Source organism: Pagrus pagrus (genome assembly GCF_965226575.1).
Source record: "Pagrus pagrus genome assembly, chromosome: 20".
NCBI lineage: Eukaryota > Metazoa > Chordata > Actinopteri > Spariformes > Sparidae > Pagrus > Pagrus pagrus.
In genome coordinates this window covers 15,981,019-15,994,626 of record NC_140207.1, presented here as the reverse complement: position 1 = coordinate 15,994,626, position 13,608 = coordinate 15,981,019, and the positions used below count along the sequence as shown (strand labels likewise).

The window sequence follows — 13,608 nt, the reverse complement described above, 5'->3', positions numbered from 1 at the left end:
GTGATTAGATTATTTAAAAACAGTAGCCCGGAAATGGGGAACTAAACATGTAACAGTATGGTGCCGATTTTACACTTGAAAATGAGACGTTCAAAGTAACGCATGAAATATAGATCCACTGAGCAGACAGTTGGTGTAACTGAAATGAGATATCATGGTAATATTGATCCCACTAGCAGCATCAGATTTTTTACTGGATGTGCTGGGCTGCTTGTGTGCTTTGTCTGTGAATGAGGACCATGCAGTCATTTAATTTTCTATTTGGAAAAGGCAGTCTCACACAAAAACTTCAATGTAGTTTTGCATGAAACCTTTTCCACTTTCAAATATGTGTACAGTGTGTGCATATGCACAGAGAGGGGTAATTAAAGCTGCAGTCCTTGTGGGCCATAACTCAGTCCTCAGGGGAACTTTCAGTCCATCTTCACTTGCAGGTGCACATATCCATTATTAAGGTTCTATGTTATACAGGTTTAACACATCTTCACGATTTCAGGACCATGCTTTTACAATAAATATTCTACATGTGGTAAGAGTGAAGTGAGAAAATGTGATCATAATATGCTGTTACTGGATGTAAACTATATTTATCTATATAGCGTAAAAAGGTGCACATTCTCTATGTATGTGTACAATTTCCTATCATTTACAGGCCACAGCCAGATTTACATAGATGATCCCTTTCTCTCAGTAATTAATAACATCGGTTTGCTGAAGTCAGCTGTGGAAAAACCGAGTGCATAACAGTCCCAGTGTGTACCCATTATTGTTATACCTTCATCTACCCCCAGCTGAGAGCTCTGCTCTCCTGTGGCTCCTCCATCTCTATGGTATCAGTCTGCTGCTGTGTGCATGACAGTCAGTGCTTGCACTTCCAGAGATAAATATCAGTGCAAAGTTTCGATGTCTGGTCAAGCCACAGACAGGAGCACCAGAGAGGAAGAGAGAGAGAGAGAGAGAGAGAGAGACCAAGAAGATTCTCATCTACTTACTCTAGTAAAGCTATCAAGACTCAAGATTGTGAGTCATGTTTAACAATGAAGAGTATAGATTCAGAGGGTGGTCTCTAAAAGCTACGTTGCAATAGAAAGAGAATGTGCTCATACAACTGAAATCTAAAAGGACATCAGGCCCACATACAGGAGCTCCAGCTGTAGGGCCATGAACACAAGAGACAGGCCAGGATTTAAAAACTTGATCACTATTCAGCAGCATCAATATAATAAATAAGTTAAGGGGGAGAGCTATGGGGGAGGAAGGAGGAAGGTGTACACTGCCCTGTATGAATTATGTTCTAAGTTTTAGATTTTTTTCATGTCTTGTCTTTGTTTCTGTAATTTGTTTTCTATCTATAAATGTGCTTGAATATAATTTTGTTATTATTTAATGTAAATAAAAATGAGCATCAACATAACAATATACTTTGTTTCCATGTTTACCTCTATATAAAATATTTGAAACAATGAATCAACTAGAAAACAGTTACCGGGCGTCCCATCTTTTCTTTTCACCTTAGATATTTCCTAATATAAGCTGTTGTAATAGACAACATTACCTTACACAGCCATTGTGTTTGAAAATCTGATGGATTTTATTAGAATAAAATTCAAATACTTCGATTGCTCACATTATGTTGATTTTTTTAATGACAATAATGTATTCTGTAGTCACAGAAGTGTGTTGTCTTTGAGTTTTACATCCTGATCCACCCATCAACAGTTCCATTGCACAGTAGGATAATAAAGGCAACAATTTGCGGCTGGTAAAAAAAATATTGCTCATATTGCTTGGTAGTAGTTATGTTTATGGGGATACAATGGAATAACTAGAGTCAATTAAATTACAGAAGAGTCTCAATATTGCAAATTGTAATAAAAAACACTGGCATCCACTTCACAGTTAAAAAGGTTTCTCTAATTATGTTGGCTTTTGTATTACCCAATATTATTCATTCTTATCAGTTTGTTTTATTTCACATTACATCATATTTACACAGCAGTATTATGATTTCAAATAAATCACTACCGGCCAGAATCTCCTTCCCATATGTCCTATACAGTATGTACAACAGCCCACACTCACTGCTATATCACAAAATACTGCAATACTGTAGAGTACTGACATGTGACCACATGAAAAATCTGATCTGTTGCATTCACTGTGATGCACCTTCTGTGCACATGCAGTCAGAGACTTAGACATGCTGTAAATAGCACAGCACTACTAACACCAACCCTCACAGAGCCAATTGCATTAGCTCAACCTAGGCTCAGAAGAAAAATCTAAATCCCCCGGACAGATAATCACAATGAGCTCTTCTGCGTATGGGTGTGTGTCATGTAAATAGTCAGGTTTATACTGGGTCCCTGATCCTTTACATATTCAAGACTCTTTTAAACAGCTATACTCAGTGAGAGGACAGCACTGCAAAGCAGTCGGATATGTAATATTCGTAACTGTCTGCCTCTTTGCTGCATGCCATTTGGCAAAAATATTTGTTGCCATTTGGGTAGACAATATTTTCTTGAAGGAGGAGATTGGAAAACCTAAAATATTGGTTTAAATTACTTGAAATTGCAGAGCAAAAAATGAGCAGTATTGAAGCTACAATCCTCTGCAACATCCTCACTACACCTGCTGCAAGAGGGAGGAACGGAAGGGTTCATGCTCTGCTCACTCTTTGGCATCTTGACCAGTGTTCATCCCTAACCCTTAATGCTACATGTGCAGTCACTACAGTAATCCTGACATGTTGCATTAGTTAATCATCTCTGTAACCTAGCTCTGCTTGCACCCTATATAAGCAGTCTTACGCAGACGGATGATTGTGTATGTTAGCAATTGCAAGCTATGCAATACGCTTGTTGGGACAAAATAAGGACCATACCAGAACAGCTAAGCTAAAGCCCCCCTACAAACAAAATATTTCTTTCTTCTTGTTCCTACAGTTGAATTGTTGTGCTTCACTGAATATAATGATGCACATGCAGAGTTCATCACAACCTTGAAGCCACCAGGTCACATACACTGAGAATGGACTTTACAGTGAAGTAGGAGACCTCTTGTGTTCAGCAGGAAAACTTTAAAAAAGGAACGAAATTTTGCATATTCATAATTCTGGAATTTTTGATGAGGGAGAAGGAAAGATGCCTTTTGATGAATTTTACAACACACATTATTCTTCCAAGCTGACTATTTGTATTAACATCTTAAAGGTGTGATATGTAAGTATGTAGTTGAAATCATTAAAAAAATTACAAAAAATCTCCTAACTGTTTTGACATTAAGACATCTACACTTACTGTATGTGCAGAGATATCTACTGAACTTACCATACTAACCAGCTTACCCCAGCCTGTCCTGGTCCATAGCTCCTGTGCTAGCAGTATAAACATCAACATTTCCCCCGTTGCAATCATTTGCAAATCCTTTTTGACCTATATTGGATACAATACACAGAAAATATTTTAGGTTCAAACTATTAAACTTTATTGCCTTTTGGAGATATACACACATTATGAATTTGAAAGTGGGAAGAACCACAGCGTCACAACGTCTTTGTAAGTGAGGTTGTACATGTCTGGAGAGGACCTTTAAGTGTGCCTCAGGGTCACTAAAGAGAAGCTCAAATACCTGGATTACATGAACATGAGTCACTGTGGGATGGGCTCTCTGATCAGAACGTCCTCAAGTAAGTTGTTTTAAAAATGTCTTTGACCATCAGCACCAGCAGTGAAATGTTCCTGTAAACTGAGAAGTGACTGTAGTGTGGACGGCTCTTGATACAACAACATCTTTCTCAGAAGAGCTCATATATGACTGCATCTCACATACACCTAATGAGTACATGACCTCGGTGCTCCTGCATTCAGTCATTCATATCTTTCCCCTAAAACCACAAACAGCCAAAACACCCCAACACAGTGTGGTCTCTTCTATGGCATACCTGAAGCTATACAAAGATCTCCTATGAGTCTCCTCTTGACACAAGCACTTAACTGTTCAGGTGTGTATGTGTGAGGGTAAAGTGAATGTGTGACCAAAGCTGAGTTTATGTCAGGGTTTCAACAGGGCTGCTTGTGCCTGAGGAGACCTGCCTAAAAATGTTTTTTTTCCACTTCATAGCAAAGGACCCATACGCTGATTAATAATAATAGCTTGATTATAAACTCTTCATATTATCCCTGAATCAGTTAAAGAGGCTGGGACAGATAACACTGTCAATTCAGAGGCTAAGGGACCACACTTCAATTCAGGGACAGAGAGAGCTTTTGCTGCCAGTCGAATGGAAAAATAGGAGAACTCAATAGTCCACAAGTAGTAATTAACTAGTTTTAATCAGACAACAATGGCCCTTCATTATGTTTTTGTGATATGTATTCATGCGTGTAAGAACATCAGCCCAGACAAATCATGTATTCCATGTATTGTAAGCATATTCCCCAGCCAAAATCAGTATTAATAATAATTACACAAAAACATTATACAGAATTTAAACAATCTATACTGTGAAGTGTGACAGCCACAAGATAAATGCCCAATTCTTCTCGATAGAGGAACTAATTCTTCTCTTACACACAAACACACACATAACCTCGCTGCAATGGGGAGGCAGAGCGGTGAAGCTGATGCGGAGGTGTCTCAAAATGCTGCTCCTCTGATGGCTGCAGGATACTGGCTCCATCAAATCCCAGAATGTGTCGAAATCAGTGGGAAACCTCCTCCAACTTCTCTCTTGCAATAAAAAGTAATTATGTATACTTTCGCAAGGAGTTCAGGTCTCAGTGAATTAATTTTACATCTGCTAATGTGTGTCACAGCGGGGATTATGAGATCATTGTTCCATTAAGGAGATAATGAGGCTTAAAGAGAAAAATGCTTTGGGGGGGGGGGGGGGGGGGGGGGGGGGGGTGTTTGCTTGATTGACAGGTGCCTGTCACAGGCAGCCGTTGAGGTTTCTGCTTGTTTCATCCCACCTCAGCTTTAAGATTGTGGTAAACGCAGATCCAGGCTTTAAAACTTCCCTTGAGAAAAGTATGGGTGATGTCATAATGTCTATGACCCTTGCACATAAGTTACATCAGATAAAGTGTAGTGGTAGAGGCGTTTCCAGCTCACTCTCTTTTTTTGGTCAAACAGACATATACAACAGGTCTGTTGGCTCAGGATTTGGTTCAACGTGTTCTGTTAAAAATAAAGCTTTAATTTAGACATTTCTGTCTTTCGTTGTTCTTATTCAGCTCTTGAGGCTGCTCTGGCTGGAGTTGGGTCCATATCATCCCGATGGATAAAGTCCAGAGGTTTTATCATCCCATGTTGGCGTTCCCTGGAACATATAATATTCTGTTAGACATCTGTACAATACAATCTATAAGCAATACATATGCAACTGAGCAGCTAATGAGAATGTCCCAGTTAACTATTAGATAACTAATACAAACAGCCAAGCTTGACAATGAAGTCTACACTGATTAAATCATGTAAAACAACCCAAAAATGTTTAAAAGGTTCCTACAAAAGAGCACAGTTGAGCTGACTGATAAAATATCCATGCTCCACAACTTCAGAGTACAGCATGATTCATGTTTTCCCTCATCCTTACCCTGAAATCTGTTACACAACAGCTACAGAGAGGAACGCTCAAATGGAGCCTTTGTGTCCACGCTCTCTTCTCCTGTCTCTTTCGCACTGCTCCGCTACATTCGTCGTGTCCCTGGAGATGTGATGTTATGAGCGAATCTTAGAGAAGGCAGTAAAGGTTGTGCAACAATGTCCACCCTGGAGCTGAGATTCCTAAACCGCTGACATCTTTGCAATGACATCATGGTTGCTCCCAAGTTCCAACATCCTAAAACAATGGAGCATACAGCTCTGAAGCTGCACTGTGTGTGCATTGTACTAGACGATGCAACTAAAAATACGCCTCAGCTGCATGGAAATATGAGGATTTTCTATGAAGAACAAATCACTGTTTCACTGTGTACGGTTCAAAGTAAGAAAAATAACACACCATCGGGATATACAGGAATTTTTTATCGTCTTGTCTTTATAGCAGGCTTAATAAAAAATACATGGTACCACGGTCCTTACATACCTTACACACATAAATATAAAGCAGCTTCTTTTACTAGAATTGTCAAAGATGATCATTTCTCAAAAGAACATGTGCAGGTAGTGTGTCCAATCGAGCACACTTGCCAGTGTTAACGGTTTCAGTTTTAGACAGAGACAACAGAGCGTTGCTCTTTGTAGTTTGCCAATGTGAGAGTGTGATTTTTAAATGAATGCTTGAAGGAAGATGTGCAGAAGTGGAAAAAGGCTCGATGCAAGTCTCTAAAGTATGAAAAATCTTTTCTCTAGTATTTTTTGTCTTGAAGACATAACTACAGTGGAAACATTTATTGTTGCTTCTTTTGTCCACATTTCAGTCAAAAACAAAATGTAAAAAATAGTCAAATTAAACCAATAAAAGCCAATAGACAGTGCCTGCTAACAGTCTGAATGAATACTGTCCACAAACTGCTGCAGTCTCTTGTGTTTCACAGGTCAGGCATGTTCAGCACTACAAACTCAGTCCCAGAAGTCCCTGAGCCACTGAAAAGTACCAAACTTGAGAGTGGGGAGTTTCTGGGGAGAAGACACTTCCTGGAAGCAAAACCAAAGTACTTGATTTCTCAAAAAGATTCTGGATTCCTGGAAGTTACTGCAGAGAGCAGGGTCCAATTCTGATTTGTCTCTATTTGGTAAATTATATGAATGTAGCTTAAAAGTTCAACTTTTTCAATGATAGGTAATGGTAAAATTGTGTTATTCAATAAGAAAACTGATGTTTACAACCAGCAACACTTTTGATGGCTGGAATCCTAAATCATTGCTACCCAATATCCCAGATATCCCAGAACCCAGATTAAAATCAATGCTGACTTTTTGTTCAACATACTATTTACCAAAATTCTACTTGTGATCCTCACAGAAAGATCTCTGTTTTAAGCCCTGACAAAATTCCTTGTCTGCAGTGTCATACGGGTGGAAAGCCTGCAGTTATCAGGCTATCAAGGATCCTATCTGTCCTCCAATTCCCTTTGACTTGGCCTCAGCAGCAATCCAGCTTCAGCGTGTGTGTGTGTGTTTGTGTGTGTGTTTGTGTGTATCCTCCACTCTTAAAACCTACTGCCAACTGTGCCTGAACTGTGAATTCCCACTGATCCTGTTTCCTGTCCTGCCTGATGAAATACTCACAAAACAACACAACTACAAGCCAGTGTGTGTGAGAGTGTTAGGGGGAAAATAACATGTTCATAAGAAATGAGAGTCATATTGTGCCTGTGTGAGCAGCGATCATGCTCTCTCTTGCTGACACACGAAACTGTGCCTTTTAAAAATGTGTGACTGTAAATGATGTGCTGTTGAGAGAGACTGGGTGTGAGATTTATGCTTGCATGTGCTTGCCTCTGAGATTTCTTGGCCCTGCTTGTGATTTTCTGACTAGTTTCATAAACCTGTCTGAGTGTGCATTTATACTTGCCTGTGTACAATATTGCATGGAGGCGTGAACAAAACACGGGGGGTTTGAGGTCTTTAACACGAGCTGAAAATCACACTCTTGTGCCCTCAGAGCTTATCTCCTTACTGCTCGTCTTTTTTGTCTGCTGGGCGGAATGAACACACCAGCAGAGAGGCCAAATGAGGTGAAGCTGCAAGCTGATAGGTTGTGTGTATGATAAATGAACTTTGGCTAACCCAGACATAAGGGAACGGGCAATAAAAAAGCATACACACACACTCCACCTGACAATTTGTGTAAGGCAGCTTTGTGCCTCTCTCGCTGCTCATTAAAAGATTCCAACCTGACTCAAAATAGCAGCCTGAATCGGCTGGACAGTGATGAATAATAAGCCGCTGTGCCTGATGCTAACAATTAATGAGACCAATTTCTTGGTAATGAAACAACAGCTGTGCTTGAAAGAGCATTAGCAGGCCCATTTATTAATTGAGCATTTCTCATTTCGTTACTTCTGTTCCTTCCTTCCTGTCTTCCATTGCTTTCCAGTCTCTCCTTCCCTCACTTCCTGCTGATGTTGAAGTTGGAAACCTGAATCATGCCATTCTGCTTGTTGCTGTCGGGCAGAGAAACCAGTGCATCAGTGCAACAGCTCTACTCAGCAGCCTAGGGATTTTCACAACAGTGAGTATCACTATCTCCCAACTTCATCTGAGGCCAGGGGATCTGGCTTAGCTCTTAAACTGTCTGTGCTTCTAAGCCTACCAACATTGACTGGCAGAAATATTGGGCCAGAGAGAGCTAAAGCAGTGTTCAGCACATCCAGAGGCAGAAAACACATTTGCACCATCATCCTTAAGTAGTGTTGAATGTCTTTCCTGCATTAAAAAAAAAAAGTCCTTATTTAACACTATGCGTAGCTTTGAAATTAAGCTCTAGTCATCTACTCCATTGTGAGGCTTTATGTAGGAATATGATTATGAGAGTTACTTATGTCAGTCTACATTTTGTCAACATTTAATTGCAAGTATAAAGTAAAAAAAACAGTATTAAAGGGGAATTCCGGTATTTTTAAATCCTGTGTATAATTGATTCTTACCCAAAAAGGTTTTGGAATCGGTCAAGTGGATTGCCTCAGCTGCCAGCCGCAACACAGCTTCAATGGCTCAAGGAAAAGTCTCACTCTGAAATTTTGCGTGGTCAGTTGTTAGAGTTGCCTCATCTTAATTGTCAAAATGAGTTTAAAAAGTCAGCCATGACCTTGGAAATTAATTCTTACTGGCAGTTCCTCTAGGTAAACTCCTCTCTCCAACTCTGACTCACGTTTCCATCGTCACTTCTCACGAGATTTCAGATGAGATTGTCTCTGGTTAAAAAAAGGATTTTAATATTTAATAAAAAGGTCTATCGCTGTAGGAATCAATTCCGTAGTGTTGACAGACTCTTGGAATAACCTCAGAAACCATCACTTTTAATGGACATTACTTTACAGTCGGAGTTAACCTAAAGGATTATGTTGTCGCCATTGCTGCAAATGGTTCAGATACCAGCTGAGGTGTTCAGTGGTAGGTTTAAAGATTATTAACGTCAAAAATGCAGACTCGCATGCAAGAAGAGCTTAAATCATTTTGACATAAATAAATTACAAGATGGATAAATAAAACATACTTGTGGCAATTAAGTCTAATGAGTAATGTTCAGCAGCACAATGTGTATTAGATATAATCATGTGTGCTGAAATTTTGACCAAATCAAACTCTGTTAGCTACTGCCAAATTAATCAGGAAAAAGGAATAAAATATTGATTAGTCATAAAAGTAAAAGGCAACCGCACCTGCAGACATCATATGACCTTGATGACTGACGATCTTCATAGACCAGGGTGAAATAAAGACTTTTTATGAGATTTGACTGGAGCTGAATCCAAGGGGAACTCATTCAAATGAGAAAAAATAATTAGGCTGTTTGATACTGGGTAGCATCTCTATTCCTGATGCATTTGAAACAACCCCATCTTCCACCGCCTACATCCACTCTTGCTTATTGCAAGTGCAAGTAATGAGGTAGGCTTCATTTCTATAATTCTCAAAACTGACAAACAAACAATACTTACACTTCTGCCTGCATGCTGCTGAGGAAGTTGTCAATCTTCTCCTGTGGCATGTCTCCATCCACGTGAGCCAGGTAGGTGTAAAGCTTGACAAAGGTGTTGAAGGGGATCCTCGCAGGTCCACCCTCCTCATCCTCTGTCAAGATCTCACAGGCAAACTTCAGAGAAGTCACAAGGGTCTGACAGAGAGATCACGGAGGAACACACAGTAGGGTTTTAGTCAAATCCAAATATGAAAACACGCATTCAGCATTCAAGGACGATCGAGTCTTGTTTGAGCTTCACAAACGCACACTGCAAATACACTTGCACCAACACACACAGGCTCGCAGGCACTTAAAAAAACAGTCTAATCAGTGTAGAACATGACTGCCCCCATGTGGCTAAAGTGTTCAACACCCTCATGCACAGCAGCATTCTTTTCAAACTACTGACACTGAGCACATCATGTTGGTAATGCTGAGCAGATTCTAAGCCATCATCTGCAAAGTTCTCCGTGCTTAGAGAAATTCTCTTTGATCTGTCTCCATCTGCAACTTTGAGGTAAAAATCATTCGCTTCATAGCACTGCAAAGATTCAAGTTGTCAAAGAAGGATTTATCCAGTCATTCTCATTGGAGCCTGGGGGCCCCGATGGAGAAGTCTGGATCATGGACATCTGGCTCTAGTATAAACATGAGAAGACTAGACTGTGAGATGATGAACAGAAAAGGTGCTGCTTGGGGATCTCCAGCTGTCCTTTATCTCACAGTAGGTTTTAAGGCTCAAAGGAAGTGATATGAAGTGGTGTTAGCGTTTATTTTTGGCCTTATGTAACATCTCACCCCTCCCAGAGCACTGCAGCCCAGGGCGAAGAACTCCATCCAGTCAATGTCTGAGCTAAAGCCGCCTAGTGACAGCAGGGCCTCGAGCTGATCCATGGGTAGACACAGACCCTTCCATTTCTTCTCCACTTCCTCCTCTCTGCATGTTTTCATGGATGACAGCTAAGGTTGGTTCAAGAGAGTAGAAGGTTAACAGAGAAGGGGAGAAAATATTATTCAGTATTATTTGTTGAAATAGACTAATTTCAATGAGCATACTAATGATATGTTTATCAGCAGGATTTCTTGTTCTTATTTATTGGTAGTGGACTTTTATGTACATTTATGTACGGGACGTTATGTAATTTAGACACAGAAGAAATGAAATTTATTCCCACTCCATCTAGTAGATTGATATATAAGTTACATGTCTGAGCCTTGATGTTGCAAAACCATGATATGAACATTTAATGATACACAAGGGGAAACAGAATCACTACATTTTGCAAATACACACAAAAAACAATTAACTGTAACCAAGTGTGCATATTAAACTGACAAGGTACACGTTAATGTGATGTTAAACTTAATGCAACTTATAATTTAACCCACCGAACATAAGGTAGGTATACAGTAGTCGTTATGTAATCTGTACAGGGCGGGCAGATTCAATACAGTAAAGCACACAAAATTCACAACACATTTTCTTTCAACAGCAATAATATGAAGCAAACAAGTATATGATCCGTTCTATGAGGTGTGGTTGTAAATACCTGTTTATGGAGAATCTTAAGTAGACCTGGAGTCAGGCCGGTGTCTGTCTTCTGGGTGGCAACGTTCATCTCCAGCCTGTCCTTGACAGGCAGACACTCTCCTTCAGAGAGTGCTCTGAAGTATCTGGGAGAGGACACACACACACACATTATTAACACTCATAGTATATTATTCAACACTGCATAACTTCACCCTGCTTGTCACTCATTCCCCCTGCTCCCCAGCATGCCAGTCAAATAGTGATAAAAGTAGACCACGTAAATTCAGGCAAAAGTTGGCATTTGTCCAATTTAATGAGATCTCATGAGTACCATCAGTCGAATAAGTCACCATGTGTTGTAGTTTTCTTTGTCTGACATTAAGCGATATTCTTATTATCCTAAAGGGCATACTGCGGCTTATCTAACTTCACAGTTCAAATAATATTTTACAGTGGATTTAGAGGCAGCGTGACTTTCAGCATCTCTGAGAGGCAACAGAGCCTGGAGTTACTTTAATAGCATACAAACATCTTGTAACCCAGGAGACATTTGAATTGTTTTTATTTCACCATATGGCTCACATTATTGTCTTTTGCTGTAAACACTGCCAAGCTACATTGGCTAATAAAATAGCAGATGTTATGACAGTCCTTTGGGGTAGAAAAGAAAATCCTTGACATACATTTAAATTTCATCCAGCACTTTCAAAGTGCTTTTACTTTGTTGGAGAAAGTCAGATAGTTTAACCGCTGCAGTAACGTGGAATCCCCCTGGGATCCAATTACAGCCAGTCAATGTAAAGATGAGAGATGCACAGGTGAAAAGGGTATGTCTATTCATACAATGCTGCTGTCTGGAGAATCTGTTGATGGTATTGTTTAAGAGATCAAGATCGGAATAAAACACAATCACGTATCCTTACCCTCTACTCAAACCACCACCGACAGAGAGTAAAACTTACACCGCAGACCACAGCAGCACATCCTTGGGCTGTGTACGGATGGCTGCTTTAGTGAAGTTTTTGAGGATGTCTGGCAGCTGGGGAGGGATGTTGATTTGCTGGGCACAGTACATCGTGTCTGGAAGAGGCATGGCTGTAATATAAAACACTGCAATTTATACCAATTAGCAGATGAGTTCTAGCAGAAAAAGATCTTAAAAAAAAAAAAAAAAGTGGCAACTCCTAAGGCAATTACAACTATACACATTGACAATAACACAACATAAACAAATCAATTGTTCTACTGAGTTACACCGGGGAAGTTTGACAGGAATATGGAGGAAAATACCATAAAAGCACCGTGTTTTCAAGAGATACAAAAAATCTGTATTTCCTGTTGACAAGATGCTTGTTAATGATAATGAAGCCGCCCTGCAGAATATAACAGTCATCCGGCAATTAATGACGTGCAGTTGTTCTCATCAATTTTACATATTTCTTTGAATGAAGAAAGCAGCAAGAAAGTAAAAGGCCGAGAATGTTAAGTCACTGAATCTGGCACTGGCCAATGAAAGGCTTAGTGTTTAAATCATACGACTACTAATAATAACAACAATAATAATAATAATTGTATTTATGTAGCGCTTATCTCAACAAGGTTATAGCAACGTAAGCTGAACCTGCTCCATAAACGGCGAATAAAAAAACAAACTTAATACCGTTAGCTAGTTAGCAAACCAGACTACTGTAGCTAGCGTTAGTTTACTAAATTCAAGAGCAGAGAGGTGACAGGTAAAAGCGGGTGAAGAAAACAAGTCTGTATAAACGAAGCACTTTAACTTTTCTGTTATACTGTTATGGAAAGAACAATAACCAGTCTCGGTATAATTTCTTGATCGCTCGATTAATATAAACTCATCTATACAAGGTTCCTTGAGTGTGTTTTTGTCATAATGCTAACGGCCGAAACTAAGTTGGCATAAAGCCCAGAGGTATTTTTCTTACCAGGGTTAATTGAAACTGTTATGTACATTAAACCCGGTTACGTTACCTGAATTGTTGAATAATGAAACGCTGAAAAAATGGGCTAAAATATGTACGGCTAGCTCAAAAAATGTAACTTAATGTACGACTCGCACTTGATGTGTATTGCACTTTTGTCGCATAGCAACAGCGTTCTTCTTCTTTTATTGGCTGAAGTACTGCACGAAGCGCATTACCGCCCCCTTCAGGTAGGCGAGTGGACAAATGCCATGTTATTGCTCAACCTTTATCTGACCAATATTTATTCCGAATTAGGACTTTTGATTACAAAAACTCTAATGTGCCATACAAGTTAAGATAATTAGACTGGTTGAAACACACCTTTCATTAATTAGCACAAATTCTAAAATTACAGACTTTCTATCTTTGAGGTTGATGTATTGAAATCTCCATTCAATTAGAGGATGTGACCAAAACTGCCAAGTCTTACAATCTTAATGGCTTTTTTAATATCC

At 39.5% G+C, this 13,608-nt stretch overlaps 1 protein-coding gene across 3 annotated transcripts; it reads right to left on the bottom strand.

The window, feature by feature from the left end:
- Window positions 1-7,956: 7,956 nt before the first annotated feature.
- Window positions 7,957-13,293, bottom strand: ropn1l (rhophilin associated tail protein 1-like). Of its 3 annotated transcripts, none has more exons than XM_084341019.1 (6): window positions 13,161-13,293; window positions 12,131-12,263; window positions 11,188-11,311; window positions 10,436-10,597; window positions 9,615-9,790; window positions 7,957-8,117 (listed from the first exon to the last, which is right to left on the bottom strand). In XM_084341019.1, exons 2-6 carry the CDS (start codon window positions 12,259-12,261, stop codon window positions 8,063-8,065), a joined length of 648 nt encoding a protein of 215 aa, XP_084197145.1. In that variant the 5' UTR covers window positions 12,262-12,263; window positions 13,161-13,293; the 3' UTR covers window positions 7,957-8,062. The 3 variants fall into 3 exon arrangements, with proteins under 3 accessions (XP_084197145.1, XP_084197146.1, XP_084197147.1); XM_084341020.1 differs by having other exon boundaries at window positions 12,131-12,248; XM_084341021.1 differs by lacking the exon at window positions 7,957-8,117 and adding an exon at window positions 8,730-8,867.
- Window positions 13,294-13,608: the final 315 nt, after the last annotated feature.

Excerpts from the sequence above, each read along its gene's own strand:
- ropn1l (XM_084341019.1), bottom strand. The coding sequence starts at position 12,261 with ATGCCTCTTCCAGACACGATGTACTGTGCCCAGCAAATCAACATCCCT. Across the intron at positions 11,312-12,130 it reads GTGCTGCTGTGGTCTGCGGT|ATACTTCAGAGCACTCTCTG; the intron begins GTAAGTTTTACT and ends GTCCTCTCCCAG. Across the intron at positions 8,118-9,614 it reads AGCAGCATGCAGGCAGAAGT|CAACAAGCAGAATGGCATGA; the intron begins GTAAGTATTGTT and ends TCTGCCCGACAG.